The sequence below is a fragment of the Oncorhynchus mykiss genome, chromosome 2 (assembly GCF_057628025.1).
Source record: "Oncorhynchus mykiss isolate SJ-2025 chromosome 2, ASM5762802v1, whole genome shotgun sequence".
Lineage (NCBI taxonomy): Eukaryota > Metazoa > Chordata > Actinopteri > Salmoniformes > Salmonidae > Oncorhynchus > Oncorhynchus mykiss.
In genome coordinates this window covers 101,681,367-101,702,220 of record NC_143023.1, presented here as the reverse complement: position 1 = coordinate 101,702,220, position 20,854 = coordinate 101,681,367, and the positions used below count along the sequence as shown (strand labels likewise).

Genomic DNA, 20,854 nt, shown 5'->3' with positions numbered 1-20,854 from the left:
CTACTAGCGTATTAGGATCCTATCAGAATGCATTTAAATGACGATTTGACAACGATGTACCAATTCCTAGCATGTGCACAGTACAATAACCTATGTATTGCAGTTTTTCCTCTAGCATCCATGATGTCTTTATGAAGTTGTCCTAGATTAGGCCAAACTCGCTGCGAGGACTCGGTGCGGCTGAGAGGTGGTTTACCATCTAAATCTTTACAAACAATCATGGTTCCATTTCAATCCCTCAGAAACCCAACCAACTAATCTAAATCCAATCCGTATTCTAGGAATCCTGTCCTGGTTTGTCCGTTGACCAGCCTTGATATGGTCTTCACTAGTTACCACAGCCGCAAAGCCATACGCCCCGCCCATTTCTTCAATTTCAAAATGTGATTTAAAACCTAACCTTAACCTTAAACACACTGCTAACCTTATGCCTAACTTTAACTTTAAATTAAGACAACAAAAAACAACGTTTTCATGAGTTTGTACTATATTGGCCATTTCGACTTTGTGTCTGTGGTAACTAGTGGACCCCTCGCTATGCCTCCTCCCCTTCATAGTTCCATACCGGAGAGAAACCTACATTTTGTTTTCCTCTATACAGTCTGGAAGAAGAACTGGCAGTACCTGTAGGAGTTTCTTTTCAACTAAATACACGTTTGGGGCTCGGGAACATCAACACTTCGTTTAGTTCCAGATATTTGTTCTACTCATGTGAGACACGTTACCTGTTTATTTGACCTTTGTTTCTATTCCTCATTTATTTTCTGCATTCCTTTCATCCCCGGTAACGGCGGATGCCCCCCTTCTTCTCACGTGAGTGCGACGGTTCCCCGGTCAGAAATATCAAGGAGTTGTTGAGAATTACTGCGGTCTGTAGACGGCAACAGTTTTCACCTGACAAGAGACTGACGCTGACAGAGTTGCGTTTAATTAAGACTTGTTGCTCTTCGGCATTTAACGGGTCGCCATGAACACTTTGCCGTTATCATCTTCTCATCATTCATTACGGTTTCCTTTCTCGAGATCATGAGATTAATTCAATGTGTCATGCTGCTCTTTGTGTTTTGGTGAGACGATCCACTTTTTTACTGTCATGTTTTTATCTCACATCACATGTCATGAGGAGTGCTTGTGACAAAAAACCAGATGTCGCATTGGTTTTCACTCGTTAGAACGGCAGTGGTTTTCAGTAAGGCGCTTTCAGGACATTACTATTACACTATACAGTTACAGTATGAGACTAATGCATGTTTCTCTTGTGTTTTCTTGCTGTAGTTGTTTCTCTTGGTTAAACCATAGGCTCTACTATTCTCATTTACTCATACCCAAATTGTCCCTTGTGTGGTAAGTATCTATGGAATATAAATTAATATATGATATATCAAACGAATATATAAAATATATATATTTGAACCTTTTTATCTTAATAGTAGGAAACACATTTTTACAGCTGAAAGCAGAATTGTAGCATACAGAAGCTCGCACGCAAATAAATGAGAAACTAAACAACCGGGTTAAAATGCAAAATAGAAGGTTGTTGTGCTACCTGTCAGTCTGGGTAGGACCGCAGAGCATTGTACTACCTGTCAGTCTGGGTAGGACCGCAGAGCATTGGGCTACCTGTCAGTCTGGGTAGGACCGCAGAGCATTGGGCTACCTGTCAGTCTGGGTAGGACCGCAGAGCATTGGGCTACCTGTCAGTCTGGGTAGGACCGCAGAGCATTGGGCTACCTGTCAGTCTGGGTAGGACAGCAGAGCATTGGGCTGTTGTACTACCTGTCAGTCTGGGTAGGACAGCAGAGCATTGGGCTGTTGTACTACCTGTCAGTCTGGGTAGGACAGCAGAGCATTAGGCTGTTGTACTACCTGTCAGTCTGGGTAGGACAGCAGAGCATTGGGCTATCTGTCAGTCTGGGTAGGACAGCAGAGCATTGGGCTACCTGTCAGTCTGGGTAGGACAGCAGAGCATTGGGCTGTTGTAGGAGGATCTGGGGTTAAAGTAGAAGTTTGTGGCTGGATCTTGTGGATCTGCCACTGACATAGGCATTCTGCGTGTGTGTGACATAGGCATTCTGTGTGTGACAGGCATTCTGTGTGTGTGTGTGTGTGACATAGGCATTCTGTGTCTGACATAGGCATTCTGTGTGTGTGACAGGCATTCTGTGTGTGTGTGTGACAGGCATTCTGTGTGTGACATAGGCATTCTGTGTGTGTTGTACTGTTCTGTTGTAGGTACCATTGATTTAACCTTTTATCATCCTAAGTGGAAGAGGACACGCTCTCCCCACGATGACCAATGAGACCCCAGTTGACCCCTACATCTTCACCACTGACCTCCTGCCCCTTGACCCTCGCTTCCTTCCTCCGCTGGCCAATGGGCTGCTGGGTTGGAGGGTGTACGGTGACATCATGCACATGGGCGGAGTCTATAACGGCGAGGGCGGGGACTGTCACCGTGCCAATCTCCCCTGTCCTCTGGCTGTGAGGATGGATCTAGATGAGGTGGAAAAGGCAGGACATCTGCAACACTCCTACAGTCTAGACACACACACAGGTACGTTGGTACAGTCTAGATACACACACACACGGGAAAGTTGGTACAGTCTAGACACACACACGGGTACGTTGGTACAGTCTAGACACACACACGGGTATGTTGGTACAGTCTAGATACACACACAGGTACGTTGGTACAGTCTAGATACACACACGGGTACGTTGGTACAGTCTAGATACACACACGGGTACGTTGGTACAGTCTAGATACACACACGGGTACGTTGGTACAGTCTAGATACACACGGGTACGTTGGTACAGTCTAGATACACACACAGGTACGTTGGTACAGTCTAGATACACACGGGTACGTTGGTACAGTCTAGATACACACACACGGGTACGTTGGTACAGTCTAGATACACACACGGGTACGTTGGTACAGTCTAGATACACACACAGGTACGTTGGTACAGTCTAGATACACACGGGTACGTTGGTACAGTCTAGATACACACACGGGTACGTTGGTACAGTCTAGATACACACACGGGTACGTTGGTACAGTCTAGATACACACACGGGTACGTTGGTACAGTCTAGATACACACACGGGTACGTTGGTACAGTCTAGATACACACACGGGTACGTTGGTACAGTCTAGATACACACACGGGTACGTTGGTACAGTCTAGATACACACACGGGTACGTTGGTACAGTCTAGATACACACACGGGTACGTTGGTACAGTCTAGATACACACACGGGTACGTTGGTACAGTCTAGATACACACACGGGTACGTTGGTACAGTCTAGATACACACACGGGTACGTTGGTACAGTCTAGATACACACACGGGTACGTTGGTACAGTCTAGATACACACACGGGTACGTTGGTACAGTCTAGATACACACACGGGTACGTTGGTACAGTCTAGATACACACACGGGTACGTTGGTACAGTCTAGATACACACACGGGTACGTTGGTACAGTCTAGATACACACACGGGTACGTTGGTACAGTCTAGATACACACAGGTACGTTGGTACAGTCTAGACACACAAACACACACACGGGTACGTTGGTACAGTCTAGATACACACACGGGTACGTTGGTACAGTCTAGATACACACACAGGTACGTTGGTACAGTCTAGATACACACACGGGTACGTTGGTACAGTCTAGATACACACACGGGTACGTTGGTACAGTCTAGACACACACACGGGTACGTTGGTACAGTCTAGATACACACACGGGTACGTTGGTACAGTCTAGATACACACACGGGTACGTTGGTACAGTCTAGATACACACACGGGTACGTTGGTACAGTCTAGATACACACACGGGTACGTTGGTACAGTCTAGATACACACACGGGTACGTTGGTACAGTCTAGATACACACACGGGTACGTTGGTACAGTCTAGATACACACACGGGTACGTTGGTACAGTCTAGATACACACACGGGTACGTTGGTACAGTCTAGACACACACACGGGTACGTTGGTACAGTCTAGACACACACACGGGTACGTTGGTACAGTCTAGACACACACACGGGTACGTTGGTACAGTCTAGATACACACACGGGTACGTTGGTACAGTCTAGATACACACACGGGTACGTTGGTACAGTCTAGATACACACACGGGTACGTTGGTACAGTCTAGATACACACAGGTACGTTGGTACAGTCTAGATACACACACGGGTACGTTGGTACAGTCTAGACACACACACGGTTATGTTGGTACAGTCTAGATACACACACAGGTACGTTGGTACAGTCTAGACACACACAGGTACGTTGGTACAGTCTAGACACACACAGGTACGTTGGTACAGTGTAGATACACACGGGTACGTTGGTACAGTCTAGATACACACACACACAGGTACGTTGGTACATGTGGTTCACTGCAGATCAAGAACAGATGATGAGGTCTGTGTATTCTACATGTAAAGGGCTGAATACCATGTGCTGACACATTCATCATCACTTTTTATTTTTTACCTTTATTTAACTAGGCAAGTCAGTTAAGAACTAATTATTCTTTACAATGGCGATCCTAGGAACAGTGGGTTAACTGGTCTAGGAACAGTGGGTTAACTGGTCTAGGAACAGTGGGTTAACTGGTCTAGGAACAGTGGGTTAACCTGGTCTAGGAACAGTGGGTTAACTGGTCTAGGAACAGTGGGTTAACTACTTGTTCAGGGGCAGAACGACAGATTTATATGTACATATTCTTATTCATTCCTTTACACTTGTGTGTATAAGGTAGTTGTTGTGGAATTGTTAGATTACTTGTTGGTTATTACTGCATGGTCGGAACTAGAAGCACAAGCATTTCGCTACACTCACATTAACATCTGCTAACCATGTGTATGACCAATAACACTTGATTTGAGGTAGCATCGTTTGAATTAAATTGTTTCCAAGCTTTACAGTTGTATCACTGCATGTCTGTCTCTGTCTCTGTGTCTGTCTGTCTGTCTGTTTGTTCTCTCTAGGTATATTCACCCACTCTCTGAGGACAGTTAGTGTTATTGCCTCCCAGTCTCTCTACACCCATCGACACCATCCCAACCTCTTGGTCATGGAGGTCCTGCTGATTCGTCAGGGCACCTCCCGGGAGCCAATCACAATCAAGCTGGACAGTAGGTTCACGCCTCAAAGCGATGACATAGTGTTCCATTCCGAACCGGACTACAAAGGAGCCAGGTGAGAAGGAAGGGAGAACTAGGAAGGAAGGGAGAACTAGGAAGGAAGGGAGAACTAGGAAGGAAGGGAGAACTAGGAAGAAATGGAGAACTAGGAAGGAAGGGAGAACTAGGAAGGAAGGGAGAACTAGGAAGGAAGGGAGAACTAGGAAGGAAGGGAGAACTAGGAAGGAAGGGAGAACTAGGAAGGAAGGGAGAACTAGGAAGGAAGGGAGAACTAGGAAGGAAGGGAGAACTAGGAAGGAAGGGAGAACTAGGAAGGAAGGGAGAACTAGGAAGGAAGCTAGATGGACAGAAACAGAAAGATCCTTCTTGTTTGTAGCAGCAGTGAGCTGTAGTTGCTTTCCCATTGCGTTTATACAGCCTTTCTCCGCGTTGTTTTTCACTTGGTAATATGATAGTTGTGTCAGTTGTACTGTTTCTGTAGATCAAAAGACTGAAACACCAGGTCCTTTATTCATATCTACTCATTATAATCTAACAAGCCAAACTGATCCTAGATCAGCATTCCTACTCTTAGACTTGATCATCCTGTGTTTTATGTACACTGAACTAATTCTTTTTTTTTTAAATGCAACAATTTCAGTTCATATAAGGCAATCAGTCAAATAAATTAATTAGGCCCTAATCTATGGATTTCACATGACTGGGAATACAGATATGCATCTGTTGTTCAGATACCTTAATAAAACAGTAGGGGCGTGGATCAGAACACCAGTCAGTATCTGGTGTGACCACCTTTTGCCTCATGCAGCGCAACACATCTCCTTCACATAGAGTTGATCAGGCTGTTGATTATGGCCTGTGGAATGTTGTCCCCACTCCTCTTCAATGGCTGTGTGAAGTTGCTGGATATTGGTGGGAACTGGAACTCGCTGTCGATCCAGAGCACCCCAAACATGCTCAATGGGTGACATGTCTGGGGAGTATGCAGGTTATGGAAGAACTGGGACCTTTTCAGCATCCAGGAATTGTGTACAGATCCTTATGACATGGGGTTGTGCATTATCATGAAACATGATTATCATAACATGAGGTAATGGCGGTGGATGATTGGCACGATAATGGGCCTCAGGATCTCTTCACGGTGTCTCTGTGCATTCAAATTGCCATCGATGAAATGCATTTGTGTTCCTTGTCCGTAGCTTATGCCTGCCCATACCATAACCCCACCTCCACCGTGCAGCACTCTGTTCACAACGTTGACATCAGTAAACACCATAACCCCACTGCCACCACGGGGCACTCTGTTCACAACGTTGACATCAGTAAACTGCTCGCCCACACGACGCCATACACGCTGTCTGCCATCTGCCAGGTACAGTTGAAACCGGGATTCATCCCTGAAGAGCACACTTCTCCAGCGTGCCAGTGGCCATCAAAGGTCAACATTTGCCCACTGAAGTCAGTTACGATGCTGAACTGCAGTCAAGTCAAGACCCTGGTGAGGACAAAGAGCACACAGATGAGCTTCCCCGAGATGGTTTCTGACCATTTGTGCAGAAATTATTTGGTTGTCCAAACCCACAGTTTCATCAGCTGTCCTGGGGGCTGACAATCCCGCAGGTGAAGAAGCCAGATGTGGAGGTCCGATTTGGTTGAAGTTGGGGTGATTGTGGAGGCCAGGTCATCTGTTGCAGCACTCCATCACTCTCCTTCTTGGTCAAATAGCCCTTACACAGCCTGGAGGTGTGTTGGGTCATTGTCCTGTTGAAAAACAAATGATAGTGGGACTAAGCCCAAACCAGATGGGATGGCGTATCGCTGCAGAATGCTGTGGTAGCCATGCTGGTTAAGTGTGCCTTGAATTCTAAATAAATCACTGACAGTGTCACCAGCAAAGCACCATCACACCTCCTCCTCCATGCTTCACGGTGGGAACTAACTATGCGGAGATCATCCCTTCACCCACACTGGGACACGGCGGTTGGAACCAAAAATCTCCAATTTGGACTCCAGAACCAAGGACATATTTCCACCGGTCTAATGTCCATTGCTCGTGTTTCTTGGCCCAAGCAAGTCTCTTCTTCTTATTGGTGTTTAGTAGTGGTTTCTTTGCAGCAATTCAACCATGAAGGCCTGATTCACACAGTCTCCTCTGAACAGTTGATGTTGAGATGTGTCTGTTACTTGAACTGACTGAAACATTTATTTGGGCTGCAATTTCTGAGGCTGGTAACTCCAATGAACTTATCCTCTGCAGCAGAGGTAACTCTGGGTCTTCCTTTCCTGTGGCGGTCCTCATGAGAGCCAGTTTCATCGTAGCGCTTGATGGTTTTTGCGACTGCACTTGAAGGAACTTTGAGTTCTTGAAATGTTCTGTAATGACTGAACGTCTTAAAGTAATGATGGACTGTCATTTCTCTTTGTTTATTTGAGCTGTTCTTGACATAATATGGACTTGGTCTATTACCAAATAAGGCTATCTTCTGTATACCACCGCTACGTGGTAGGGAAAAAAAGCATTCAGCATTTAAACAACATGTCATTGTATTAAATCATTATAGTCTATAAATGGCGCATATAGACTGTGACTTACTTATAATTAAATACAAATTAAGTGAAAAATGCCTTCGGCTCAGTCTACAGTGCTTTTTGAGTTAATTTTTATTAACAGCAGTTTGGCCAGTCTGGGGCGTCAGGCTCATATGATGGTTCCTGGAGAGCCGGACAGCAGTGGAGAATATCCTCTCCAGACGTGCAGAGCCACTGGGGATGCTCAACACCCTTTAGGCCTCTCTTGCCAGATGCAGAGTTATATATATTTTTCTTCTATAGGTAGGCCTAAAGGTTGTTTTTTTTAGGCAAAATAACCCATTCAAAATGGAAAGCTCCTTGAAAGATGGAATATGCCAGGTCTATTGGGCCAAAATTAATTATGGCCTATTGCACAGATCAAATATAAAGGAAACTTTTAAGAGATCTGATTTTTTGTTTGTTTATAAATACTTTGCTACAATGACACACTTATCTATTGGAGGCGGGTTATTGTAGAGAAATTAACATTGTGTTTTGTGACAAAACTGCACATTTTAGAGTGGCCTTTAATTGTCCCCAGCACAAGGTGCATTTGTGTAATTGTCATGCTGTTTAATCGGCTTCTTGATCTGCCACACCTGTCAGGTGGATGGATTCTCTTGGCAAATGATAAATTCTCACTAACAGGGATGTTTATGATTTATGATTTAATTTATGATGTAAACAAATGTGTGCACAACATTTTAGAGAAATAAGCTTTTTTTTGTGCGAATGGAACATTTCTGGGATCTTTTATTTCAGCTCATGAAACGTGGGACCAACACTTTACCTGTTGTGTTTATATTTTAGTTCGGTGTAGATTTCCACACTATGAGGTTGGAATTCTACTGTGAAAGTGTGATAATGATGATATAGATGATAATGATGATCTAGATGATAATGATGATCTAGATAATGGTGATAATGATGATGGTGATAATGATATTGATGATAATGATGATAAAAATGATATAGATGATGGTGATAATGATATAGATGATATTGATGATAATGATGATGTAATGATGATGATAATGATGATGATAATGCCCTTTTAGTGTACAAGCTGTTTGAAAGCTGTGACATCCCCAGGCAGTACGTTTGTTAATAGACCAATAAGAAAGAGTTCCAAACCTCTCAGCCAATAACAGCTAGTTTTGAGTTTTCCCCCTCCCCACTAAGACCACTCCCAGACAGAGAAATTGCTCTTTGCTAACAAGATATTGTTGTTTCTTTTTTTAATAATTTTAAGTTAAAACAATCACAGTAAGGTACTTAATTGTTACCCAGAAATGATTTAATATTGAGATAAAAAACTGCTGCATTAGACCTTTCTAATACAAAAGTCCCCAGCATTCAGCTCAGCTCACAATCACCCTTTTCCTTCCCTAGTTACATCCAGGGCCAGACCACCACGGCTGAGGTCTCTGGTGGCGTCTGTCCCAGCGTCCACATCATCTGGACCCCCATCACCCCTTCCCTTACCCTGCTGCCCGACCAGGCCCAGTCCCGCTGGGGGTTCGTGGTGGTGGTGGCGGGCAGTCAGGACAGCGTACAGGCTCACTACGACACAGGTAAAGAAAGGGAGTGAGCTCAACTATCCTCCTGCGTCACATAATGATGAAAACTAACTTGATGAAGTTGCAGCTCAGGTCTCCACTGCGGTACATCTAGTGGGACATGTCGGACTGAGGCTCGTTATGACAAGAGGTGTGGCTTTACTCTGTAATAAGAGGACACGACCAGCCGCGTCTCACGTTTTTAACGTCAGTTTAACTCGGCCATTATAGTAGTGATATAGGTGTAGTGGTGATATAGGTGTAGTGGTGATATAGGTGTAGTAGTGTAGTAGTGATATAGGTGTAGTGGTGATATAGGTGTAGTAGTGATATAGGTGTAGTAGTGATATAGGTGTAGTGGTGATATAGGTGTAGTAGTGATATAGGTGTAGTAGTGATATAGGTGTAGTAGTGATATAGGTGTAGTAGTGTAGTAGTGATATAGGTGTAGTGGTGATATAGGTGTAGTAGTGATATAGGTGTAGTAGTGATATAGGTGTAGTGGTGATATAGGTGTAGTAGTGATATAGGTGTAGTAGTGATATAGGTGTAGTAGTGATATAGGTGTAGTAGTGATATAGGTGTAGTAGTGATATAGGTGTAGTGGTGATATAGGTGTAGTAGTGATATAGGTGTAGTGTTGATATAGGTGTAGTAGTGATATAGGTGTAGTAGTGATATAGGTGTAGTAGTGTAGTAGTGATATAGGTGTAGTAGTAGTGATATAGGTGTAGTAGTAGTGATATAGGTGTAGTGGTGATATAGGTGTAGTGGTGATATAGGTGTAGTAGTGATATAGGTGTAGTAGTGATATAGGTGTAGTAGTGTAGTAGTGATATAGGTGTAGTGGTGATATAGGTGTAGTAGTGATATAGGTGTAGTGGTGATATAGGTGTAGTAGTGATATAGGTGTAGTAGTGATATAGGTGTAGTAGTGATATAGGTGTAGTGGTGATATAGGTGTAGTGGTGATATAGGTGTAGTAGTGTAGTAGTGATATAGGTGTAGTGGTGATATAGGTGTAGTGGTGATATAGGTGTAGTAGTGTAGTAGTGATATAGGTGTAGTAGTGATATAGGTGTAGTAGTGATATAGGTGTAGTGGTGATATAGGTGTAGTAGTGATATAGGTGTAGTAGTGATATAGGTGTAGTGGTGATATAGGTGTAGTGGTGATATAGGTGTAGTGGTGATATAGGTGTAGTGGTGATATAGGTGTAGTAGTGATATAGGTGTAGTAGTGTAGTAGTGATATAGGTGTAGTGGTGATATAGGTGTAGTAGTGATATAGGTGTAGTAGTGTAGTAGTGATATAGGTGTAGTAGTGATATAGGTGTAGTAGTGATATAGGTGTAGTAGTGATATAGGTGTAGTAGTGATATAGGTGTAGTGGTGATATAGGTGTAGTAGTGTAGTAGTGATATAGGTGTAGTGGTGATATAGGTGTAGTAGTGTAGTAGTGATATAGGTGTAGTAGTGATATAGGTGTAGTAGTGATATAGGTGTAGTAGTGATATAGGTGTAGTAGTGATATAGGTGTAGTGGTGATATAGGTGTAGTAGTGATATAGGTGTAGTAGTGATATAGGTGTAGTGGTGATATAGGTGTAGTGGTGATATAGGTGTAGTAGTGTAGTAGTGATATAGGTGTAGTAGTGATGATATAGGTGTAGTAGTGATATAGGTGTAGTGGTGATATATAGGTGTAGTAGTGATATAGGTGTAGTAGTGATATAGGTGTAGTAGTGATATAGGTGTAGTAGTGATATAGGTGTAGTAGTGTAGTGGTGATATAGGTGTAGTAGTGTAGTAGTGATATAGGTGTAGTGGTGATATAGGTGTAGTAGTGATGATATAGGTGTAGTAGTGATATAGGTGTAGTAGTGATATAGGTGGAGTAGTGATATAGGTGGAGTAGTGATATAGGTGTAGTAGTGATATAGGTGTAGTAGTGTAGTGGTGATATAGGTGTAGTAGTGTAGTAGTGATATAGGTGTAGTGGTGATATAGGTGTAGTAGTGATATAGGTGTAGTAGTGTAGTAGTGATATAGGTGTAGTAGTGATATAGGTGGAGTAGTGATATAGGTGTAGTAGTGATATAGGTGTAGTAGTGATATAGGTGTAGTGGTGATATAGGTGTAGTAGTGATATAGGTGTAGTAGTGATATAGGTGTAGTAGTGATATAGGTGTAGTAGTGATATAGGTGTAGTAGTGATATAGGTGTAGTGGTGATATAGGTGTAGTGGTGATATAGGTGTAGTAGTGATATAGGTGTAGTAGTGTAGTAGTGATATAGGTGTAGTAGTGATATAGGTGTAGTAGTGATATAGGTGTAGTGGTGATATAGGTGTAGTGGTGATATAGGTGTAGTAGTGATATAGGTGTAGTAGTGTAGTAGTGATATAGGTGTAGTGGTGATATAGGTGTAGTAGTGATATAGGTGTAGTAGTGTAGTAGTGATATAGGTGTAGTAGTGATATAGGTGTAGTAGTGATATAGGTGTAGTAGTGATATAGGTGTAGTGGTGATATAGGTGTAGTAGTGTAGTAGTGATATAGGTGTAGTGGTGATATAGGTGTAGTAGTGTAGTAGTGATATAGGTGTAGTAGTGATATAGGTGTAGTAGTGATATAGGTGTAGTAGTGATATAGGTGTAGTAGTGATATAGGTGTAGTGGTGATATAGGTGTAGTAGTGATATAGGTGTAGTAGTGATATAGGTGTAGTGGTGATATAGGTGTAGTAGTGATATAGGTGTAGTAGTGTAGTAGTGATATAGGTGTAGTAGTGATATAGGTGTAGTGGTGATATAGGTGTAGTAGTGATATAGGTGTAGTAGTGTAGTAGTGATATAGGTGTAGTAGTGTAGTAGTGATATAGGTGTAGTGGTGATATAGGTGTAGTAGTGATGATATAGGTGTAGTAGTGATATAGGTGTAGTAGTGATATAGGTGTAGTAGTGATATAGGTGTAGTGGTGATATAGGTGTAGTAGTGATATAGGTGTAGTAGTGTAGTGGTGATATAGGTGTAGTAGTGTAGTAGTGATATAGGTGTAGTGGTGATATAGGTGTAGTAGTGTAGTAGTGATATAGGTGTAGTAGTGATATAGGTGTAGTGGTGATATAGGTGTAGTAGTGTAGTAGTGATATAGGTGTAGTGGTGATATAGGTGTAGTAGTGATGATATAGGTGTAGTAGTGATATAGGTGTAGTAGTGATATAGGTGTAGTAGTGATATAGGTGTAGTGGTGATATAGGTGTAGTAGTGATATAGGTGTAGTAGTGTAGTGGTGATATAGGTGTAGTAGTGTAGTAGTGATATAGGTGTAGTGGTGATATAGGTGTAGTAGTGTAGTAGTGATATAGGTGTAGTAGTGATATAGGTGTAGTAGTGATATAGGTGTAGTGGTGATATAGGTGTAGTAGTGATATAGGTGTAGTAGTGTAGTGGTGATATAGGTGTAGTAGTGTAGTAGTGATATAGGTGTAGTGGTGATATAGGTGTAGTAGTGTAGTAGTGATATAGGTGTAGTAGTGATATAGGTGTAGTAGTGATATAGGTGTAGTAGTGATATAGGTGTAGTAGTGATATAGGTGGAGTAGTGATATAGGTGTAGTAGTGATATAGGTGTAGTAGTGTAGTAGTGATATAGGTGTAGTAGTGATATAGGTGTAGTAGTGTAGTAGTGATATAGGTGTAGTAGTGATATAGGTGTAGTAGTGATATAGGTGTAGTAGTGATATAGGTGTAGTAGTGTAGTAGTGATATAGGTGTAGTGGTGATATAGGTGTAGTAGTGTAGTAGTGATATAGGTGTAGTAGTGATATAGGTGTAGTAGTGATATAGGTGGAGTAGTGATATAGGTGTAGTAGTGATATAGGTGTAGTAGTGTAGTAGTGATATAGGTGTAGTAGTGATATAGGTGTAGTAGTGTAGTAGTGATATAGGTGGAGTAGTGATATAGGTGTAGTGGTGATATAGGTGTAGTAGTGATATAGGTGTAGTAGTGATATAGGTGTAGTAGTGGTGATATATAGGTGTAGTAGTGATATAGGTGTAGTAGTGATATAGGTGTAGTAGTGATATAGGTGTAGTAGTGATATAGGTGTAGTAGTGATATAGGTGTAGTAGTGTAGTAGTGATATAGGTGTAGTAGTGATATAGGTGGAGTAGTGATATAGGTGTAGTGGTGATATAGGTGTAGTAGTGATATAGGTGTAGTAGTGATATAGGTGTAGTGGTGATATAGGTGTAGTAGTGTAGTAGTGATATAGGTGTAGTGGTGATATAGGTGTAGTAGTGATATAGGTGTAGTAGTGATATAGGTGTAGTAGTGATATAGGTGTAGTAGTGATATAGGTGTAGTAGTGATATAGGTGTAGTGGTGATATAGGTGTAGTAGTGTAGTAGTAGTGATATAGGTGTAGTAGTGATATAGGTGTAGTAGTGATATAGGTGTAGTAGTGATATAGGTGTAGTAGTGATATAGGTGTAGTAGTGATATAGGTGTAGTGGTGATATAGGTGTAGTGGTGATATAGGTGTAGTAGTGTAGTAGTAGTGATATAGGTGTAGTAGTGATATAGGTGTAGTAGTGATATAGGTGTAGTAGTGATATAGGTGTAGTAGTGATATAGGTGTAGTGGTGATATAGGTGTAGTAGTGATATAGGTGTAGTAGTGATATAGGTGTAGTAGTGATATAGGTGTAGTAGTGATATAGGTGTAGTAGTGATATAGGTGTAGTAGTGATATAGGTGTAGTAGTGATATAGGTGTAGTAGTGATATAGGTGTAGTAGTGATATAGGTGTAGTAGTGATATAGGTGTAGTGGTGATATAGGTGTAGTGGTGATATAGGTGTAGTAGTGTAGTAGTGATATAGGTGTAGTGGTGATATAGGTGTAGTAGTGTAGTAGTGATATAGGTGTAGTAGTGATATAGGTGTAGTAGTGATATAGGTGTAGTGGTGATATAGGTGTAGTGGTGATATAGGTGTAGTAGTGTAGTAGTGATATAGGTGTAGTGGTGATATAGGTGTAGTAGTGATATAGGTGTAGTAGTGATATAGGTGTAGTGGTGATATAGGTGTAGTGGTGATATAGGTGTAGTGGTGATATAGGTGTAGTAGTGTAGTAGTGATATAGGTGTAGTGGTGATATAGGTGTAGTAGTGATATAGGTGTAGTAGTGATATAGGTGTAGTGGTGATATAGGTGTAGTGGTGATATAGGTGTAGTGATGTAGTAGTGATATAGGTGTAGTGATATAGGTGTAGTAGTGTAGTAGTGATATAGGTGTAGTAGTGATATAGGTGTAGTAGTGATATAGGTGTAGTAGTGATATAGGTGTAGTAGTGATATAGGTGTAGTAGTGATTTAGGTGTTAGCACAGTGGGTATATCATTAGATGTTTTATTTGGTTTTATCATCCAGGACCACTTTGGACACAAGTGTTTTAATTAATACTTCTAAGTGGGGATACAGTATATTGGACATATTATTGTTTGTTTTTTACCAATTAAAAAAAAAAAAAAAAAAACTTGTCATGGCAACGAGCGTAAACATGTTAACAGCTCTGGAACTGATGGCCAATGGGAACCTTCGTCCCTCGCACCTGCGGGCGTGGGAGGAGCTGTGGGCGGGCAGCACCCTGGAGTTGACTGGTCCAGACGACCTGAGCAGGGCTCTGATTGGCTGCATGTTCTACCTGCTCAGTGCCTTCCCTTCATTGCACGAGGCGCCCGGTCATTTCGGCGGCGTCAGTCCTGGAGGACTGTCTAACGGGGGCTCAGGGCAAGACTACTGGGGACACGTGTTCTGGGACCAGGTGAGGACAATGTTCTGTTTATTTCATGATGTATCTAATGAAGGGAAAGGTGGTTAGTTGACCCATCAGGTGTTCATTGTGTTACTGAACCATGTCTTTTTAGTGTGACTGAAATGTCCCTCGCCCTCTGTCTCCCTGTATAGGACACTTGGATGTACCCCAGTATTGGTCTCTTCTACCCTCAGTTAGCACGGGCCGTGCTTGAGTACCGGGTGAGGACAGTAGATGGCGCTAAGGACAATGCTGAGAAGCAAGGCTACAAGGTACAGGCTTCTCTCTCTGAAGCCATGTGTTCCCACACTCCCTATTCACAGTCAGGCCTCGCGGTGATCTTCTGGCTGCAAGTTTTATATTTGTGTGTGATTTTTTTATATATTTTTAGGTACAGTATAGTGACCTATAGGATTTCAGCTTCAAGTAGAAACCTGTGTCTTGGTCATACTGTGTGTTGTTGAGTGTCGTGTGAGCGCATACCTTACAGTTCCTTAAAGGAAGTATTCACACACCTCCACCTACTCCACATTTTGGTTGTTGTTACATCCTGAATTCAAAATGGATGAAATAGATGTTTCTTTTTCACCCTATCTACACACAGTATTGATACACCATCCAAAGTGTAATTAATAACGTCACCATGCTTAAAGAGATATTCAATGTCTGATTTTTTTTTTAGTATTACCCATCTACCAATCGGTGCCCTTCTTTGAGAGGCATAGGAAAACCTCCCTGGTATTTGTGGTTGAGTCTGTGTTTGAAACTCACTGCTGGACTGAGGGACATTACAGATAATTGTATGTTTGGGGTACAGAGATGAGGTAGCCATTTAAAAATCATGTTAAACACTATTATTGAACACAGAGTGAGTCCATGCCACTTATTATGTGACTTGTTAAGCAAATGTTTACTCCTGAACATATTTAGGATTTGCCATAACAAAGGGGTTGAATACTTATTTACTCAAGACATTTTTATTAATTTGTAAATATTATTGGGTATTGTGTGTAGACCAGTGACACAACATCTACATTTAATCTATTTTAAATTCAGGCTGTAAACAACAACAACAACAACAACAACGTGGAAAAAGTCAGGGGTGTGAATAGTTTCTGAAGACACTGTTAGTGGTCCCACAGGATCAGGCATCACACACTAAAAATGTATTCCCTCGCTGTACTTATAGGTGTGATGTGTTTGTAGTGTGTGGGGGTGTGTAGTGTGTGTTTATAGTGTGTGGTGGTGTGTAGTGTTGTGTTATAGTGTTGTGTTTGTAGTGTAGTGTATTATAGCGTATGTGGGTCAGTGTGTTCTGTTCTGATGAAAGAGATATTATGTTGTCCTCCTAACAGGGACTAAAGTTCCCGTGGGAAAGTGCTGTGTCAGGGAGGGAGGTGTGTCCTGAAGATATATACGGACAACAAGAGATCCACATCAACGGAGACGTTACTCTGGCCTTCCAGCACTACCTCTACCTCACACAGGTAACACCTGACCCCAGCACTACCTCTACCTCACACAGGTAACACCGGACCCCAACACTACCTCTACCTCACACAGGTAACACCTGACCCCAACACTACCTCTACCTCACACAGGTAACACCTGACCCCAACACTACCTCTACCTCACACAGGTAACACCTGACCCCAACACTACCTCTACCTCACACAGGTAACACCGGACCCCAACACTACCTCTACCTCACACAGGTAACACCGGACCCCAACACTACCTCTACCTCACACAGGTAACACCTGACCCCAACACTACCTCTACCTCACACAGGTAACACCTGACCCCAACACTACCTCACACAGGTAACACCTGACCCCAACACTACCTCACACAGGTAACACCTGACCCCAACACTACCTCACACAGGTAACACCTGACCCCAACACTACCTCACACAGGTAACACCTGACCCCAACACTACCTCACACAGGTAACACCTGACCCCAACACTACCTCACACAGGTAACACCTGACCCCAACACTACCTCACACAGGTAACACCTGACCCCAACACTACCTCACACAGGTAACACCTGACCCCAACACTACCTCACACAGGTAACACCTGACCCCAACACTACCTCACACAGGTAACACCTGACCCCAACACTACCTCTACCTCACACAGGTAACACCGGACCCCAACACTACCTCACACAGGTAACACCTGACCCCAACACTACCTCACACAGGTAACACCTGACCCCAACACTACCTCACACCAGTAACACCTGACCCCACCACTACCTCACACAGGTAACACCTGACCCCAACACTACCTCACACAGGTAACACCTGACCCCAACACTACCTCTACCTCACACAGGTAACACCTGACCCCAACACTACCTCTACCTCACACAGGTAACACCTGACCCCAACACTACCTCTACCTCACACAGGTAACACCGGACCCCAACACTACCTCTACCTCACACAGGTAACACCGGACCCCAACACTACCTCACACAGGTAACACCTGACCCCAACACTACCTCACACAGGTAACACCTGACCCCAACACTACCTCACACAGGTAACACCTGACCCCAACACTACCCCACACAGGTAACACCTGACCGCAACACTACCCCACACCAGTAACACCTGACCCCAACACTACCTCACACAGGTAACACCTGACCCCAACACTGCCCCACACCAGTAACACCTGACCCCAACACTACCTCACACAGGTAACACCTGACCCCAACACTACCTTACACAGGTAACACCTGACCCCAACACTACCTCACACAGGTAACACCTGACCCCAACACTACCTCACACAGGTAACACCTGACCCCAACACTACCTCACACAGGTAACACCTGACCCCAACACTACCTCTACCTCACACAGGTAACACCTGACCCCAACACTACCTCTACCTCACACAGGTAACACCGGACCCCAACACTACCTCTACCTCACACAGGTAACACCTGACCCCAACACTACCTCTACCTCACACCAGTAACACCTGACCCCAACACTACCTCACACAGGTAACACCTGACCCCAACACTACCTCTACCTCACACAGGTAACACCTGACCCCAACACTACCTTACACAGGTAACACCTGACCCCAACACTACCTCACACGGGTATGGTCACATCTAGGCCAGTGATCTACATTCACAGCCGGCTCCCTAGCGCTTCTCATTTGGGCCTCGTTATTTTCTGATCTGAAAGGTATTAGCTGCTTACACCATATTACCTCCACTTTAAAGACCTGCAACCTGTCTCTCTTCTAGGACATGTCTATGTTCACAGAGGGGCGTGGCAGCGAAGTGATTTGGGGCGTGGCTGATTACTGGGTTTCCAGGGTAACCTGGAGCGCTGAAGAACAGAACTACCACATCTTAGGTAAAGGGACACTCAGTAAACATGTTGTTTAGAAATCGTCATGCCAGCTGATGTCAGCTTATTGCTAGTACTAACTTTAATGATAGCTAGTTTGAGGTTAAAATGTACTCACTATGTATGACTGTGATATTCAGTTGTCTCACCTGTAGTTATCTCACCCGGAGGCCATCTTAAAATGAATCCACTAACTGTAAATCACTCTGGATGAGAGCGTCTGTTAAATGACAAATGTATTGCAACTGATTTCGTTGTCAAGCACACTAGGTAAGCTATTTAGCTTATTGGTCGTAGCAACCCTGTAGCTTGAGTAAACACGAGTATGCAAGACATTTACCAAAGTATCTCTGTCTGTTTTCTGCCAGGTGTCATGCCCCCCGATGAGTATTATTACAACGTCAACAACTCGGTGTACACAAACACTGTGGCCAAGTTCAGGTACAAGAGGGGTGTCATACGAAGCTACGTTCAGAAAGTATTCAGACCACCTGACCTATTCCCCCATTTTGTTACGTTACAGCCTTATTCTAAAATAGATGAATTAAAACAAGTTCCTCATCAATCTAAACGCAATAACCCATAATGACAAAGCGAAAACAGGTTTTTAGACATTTTTGCAAATAGTAATAGTTTATTTACATAGGTATTCAGACCCTTTGCTATGAGACTTGAAATTGAGCTCAGGTGCATCCGGTTTCTATTGATCATCCTTGTGATGTTTCTACAACTTGATTGGAGTCCACCTGTGGTAAATTCAATTGATTGGACATGATTTAGAAAGGCACACACCTGTCTATATAAGCTCCCACAGTTGACAGGTGCATGTCAGAGCAAAAACCAAGCCATGAGGTAGAAGAATTGTCCGTAGAGCTCGGAGACAGGATTGTGTCGAGGCACAGATTTGGGGAAGGGTAGCAAAAATTGTCTGCAGCATTGAAGGTCCCCAAGAACACAGTGGCCTCCATCATTCTTAAATGGAAGAAGTTTGGAACCACCAAGACTCTTCCTAGAGCTGTCCGCAAACTGAGCAATCGGGGGAGAAGGGCCTTGGTCAGGGAGGTGACCAGCAACTCGATGGTCACTCTGACAGAGCTCCAGAGTTCCTCTGTGGAGATGGGAGAACCTTCCAGAAGGACAACCATCTCTGCAGCTCTCCACCAATCAGACCTTTATGGTAGAGTGGCCAGACGGAAACCACTCCTCAGTAAAAGACACATGACAGCCCGCTTGGAGTTTGCCAAAAGGCACTTAAAGGACTGACCATGAGAAACAAGATTCTCTGGTCTGATGAAACCAAGATTGAACTCCTTGGCCTGAATGCCAAGCATCTGGAGGAAACCTGGCACCATCTCTACTTGAAGCATGGTGGTGTCAGCATCATGCTGTGGGGATGTTTTTCAGTGGCAGGGACTGGGAGACTAGTCAGGATCAAGGGAAAGATGAACGGAGCAAAGTACTGAGAGATCCTTGATGGAAACCTGCTGCAGAGAGCTCAGGAGCTCAGACTGGGGTGAAGGGTCACCTTCCAACAGGACAACGACCCTAAGCACACAGCCAAGACGATGCAGGAGTGGCTTTGGGACAAGTCTCTGAATGTCTTTGAGTGGCCCAGACAGAACCCGGACTTGAACCTGATCGAACATCTCTGGAGAGACCCTGAAAATAGCTGTGCAGCAACACTCCCCATCCAACCTGACAGAGCTTGAGAGAATCTGCAGAGAAGAATGGGAGGAACTCTCCAAATACAGGTGTGCCAAGCTTGTAGCGTCATACCCAAGAAGACTCGAGGCTGTAATCGCTGCCAACGGTGCTTCAACAAAGTACTGAGTAAAGGGTCTGAATACTTATGTAATACTTATTTTTTTAATGTATTTGTATAACATTGTTTTTGCATTGTCATTATGGGGTATTGTGATGTCATCATGGGCTATTGTGATGTCATTATGGGCTACTGTGATGTCATTATGGGCTATTGTGTGTAGATTGATGAGGGAAATATTGTTTTGATCAATTTTAGAATAAAGCTGTAATGTAATAAAATGTGGGGGGAAATGAAGAGGTCTGAATACTTTCCCAATGCACTGTAGAGCATTTCGCTACACTCGCATTAACATCTGCTAACCATGTGTATGTGACAAATGAAATTTGATTTAGATCTACTCAGGCTTCTCTAACACTAACCAGCTTCAGTTAGCTTCACATTCCAGCTCAGGCTTCATCTGTACAACATAGTTGGATATTGCTCGCCCTCCTGCCGCTAACTCTAGCAGGCGTGTAACTGCGTGTGCATTTCACACATGGCTAGTCGAACACCGACCTCTTCATTGAG

General features: G+C 43.3%; 1 protein-coding gene across 10 annotated transcripts in view; it reads left to right on the top strand.

Annotated features, from left to right (window-relative positions):
- Positions 1–370: 370 nt before the first annotated feature.
- pgghg (protein-glucosylgalactosylhydroxylysine glucosidase) overlaps positions 371–20,854 on the top strand; it is a 31,461-nt gene continuing 10,977 nt past the window's right edge. Inside the window, exons 1-10 of one of the 10 annotated variants that reach the window (XR_016490287.1) lie at positions 413–1,067; positions 1,276–1,344; positions 2,265–2,554; positions 5,033–5,243; positions 9,152–9,333; positions 14,891–15,144; positions 15,288–15,407; positions 16,491–16,660; positions 18,417–18,528; positions 18,891–18,963. Coding sequence is in view for 7 of the 10 variants with exons in the window: in XM_021578707.3 (XP_021434382.3) it covers positions 1,027–1,067; positions 1,276–1,344; positions 2,265–2,554; positions 5,033–5,243; positions 9,152–9,333; positions 14,891–15,144; positions 15,288–15,407; positions 16,491–16,622; positions 18,417–18,528; positions 18,891–18,963 (1,484 nt within the window). In the remaining 3 variants the exon portion in view is untranslated. Of the gene's footprint in view, positions 1,190–1,275; positions 1,345–2,232; positions 2,555–5,032; positions 5,244–9,151; positions 9,334–14,890; positions 15,145–15,287; positions 15,408–16,490; positions 16,661–18,416; positions 18,529–18,890; positions 18,964–20,854 lie in introns of all 10 variants that reach the window. The other 9 variants (XR_016490285.1, XR_016490286.1, XM_021578707.3 and 6 more) reach the window with 9 other exon arrangements.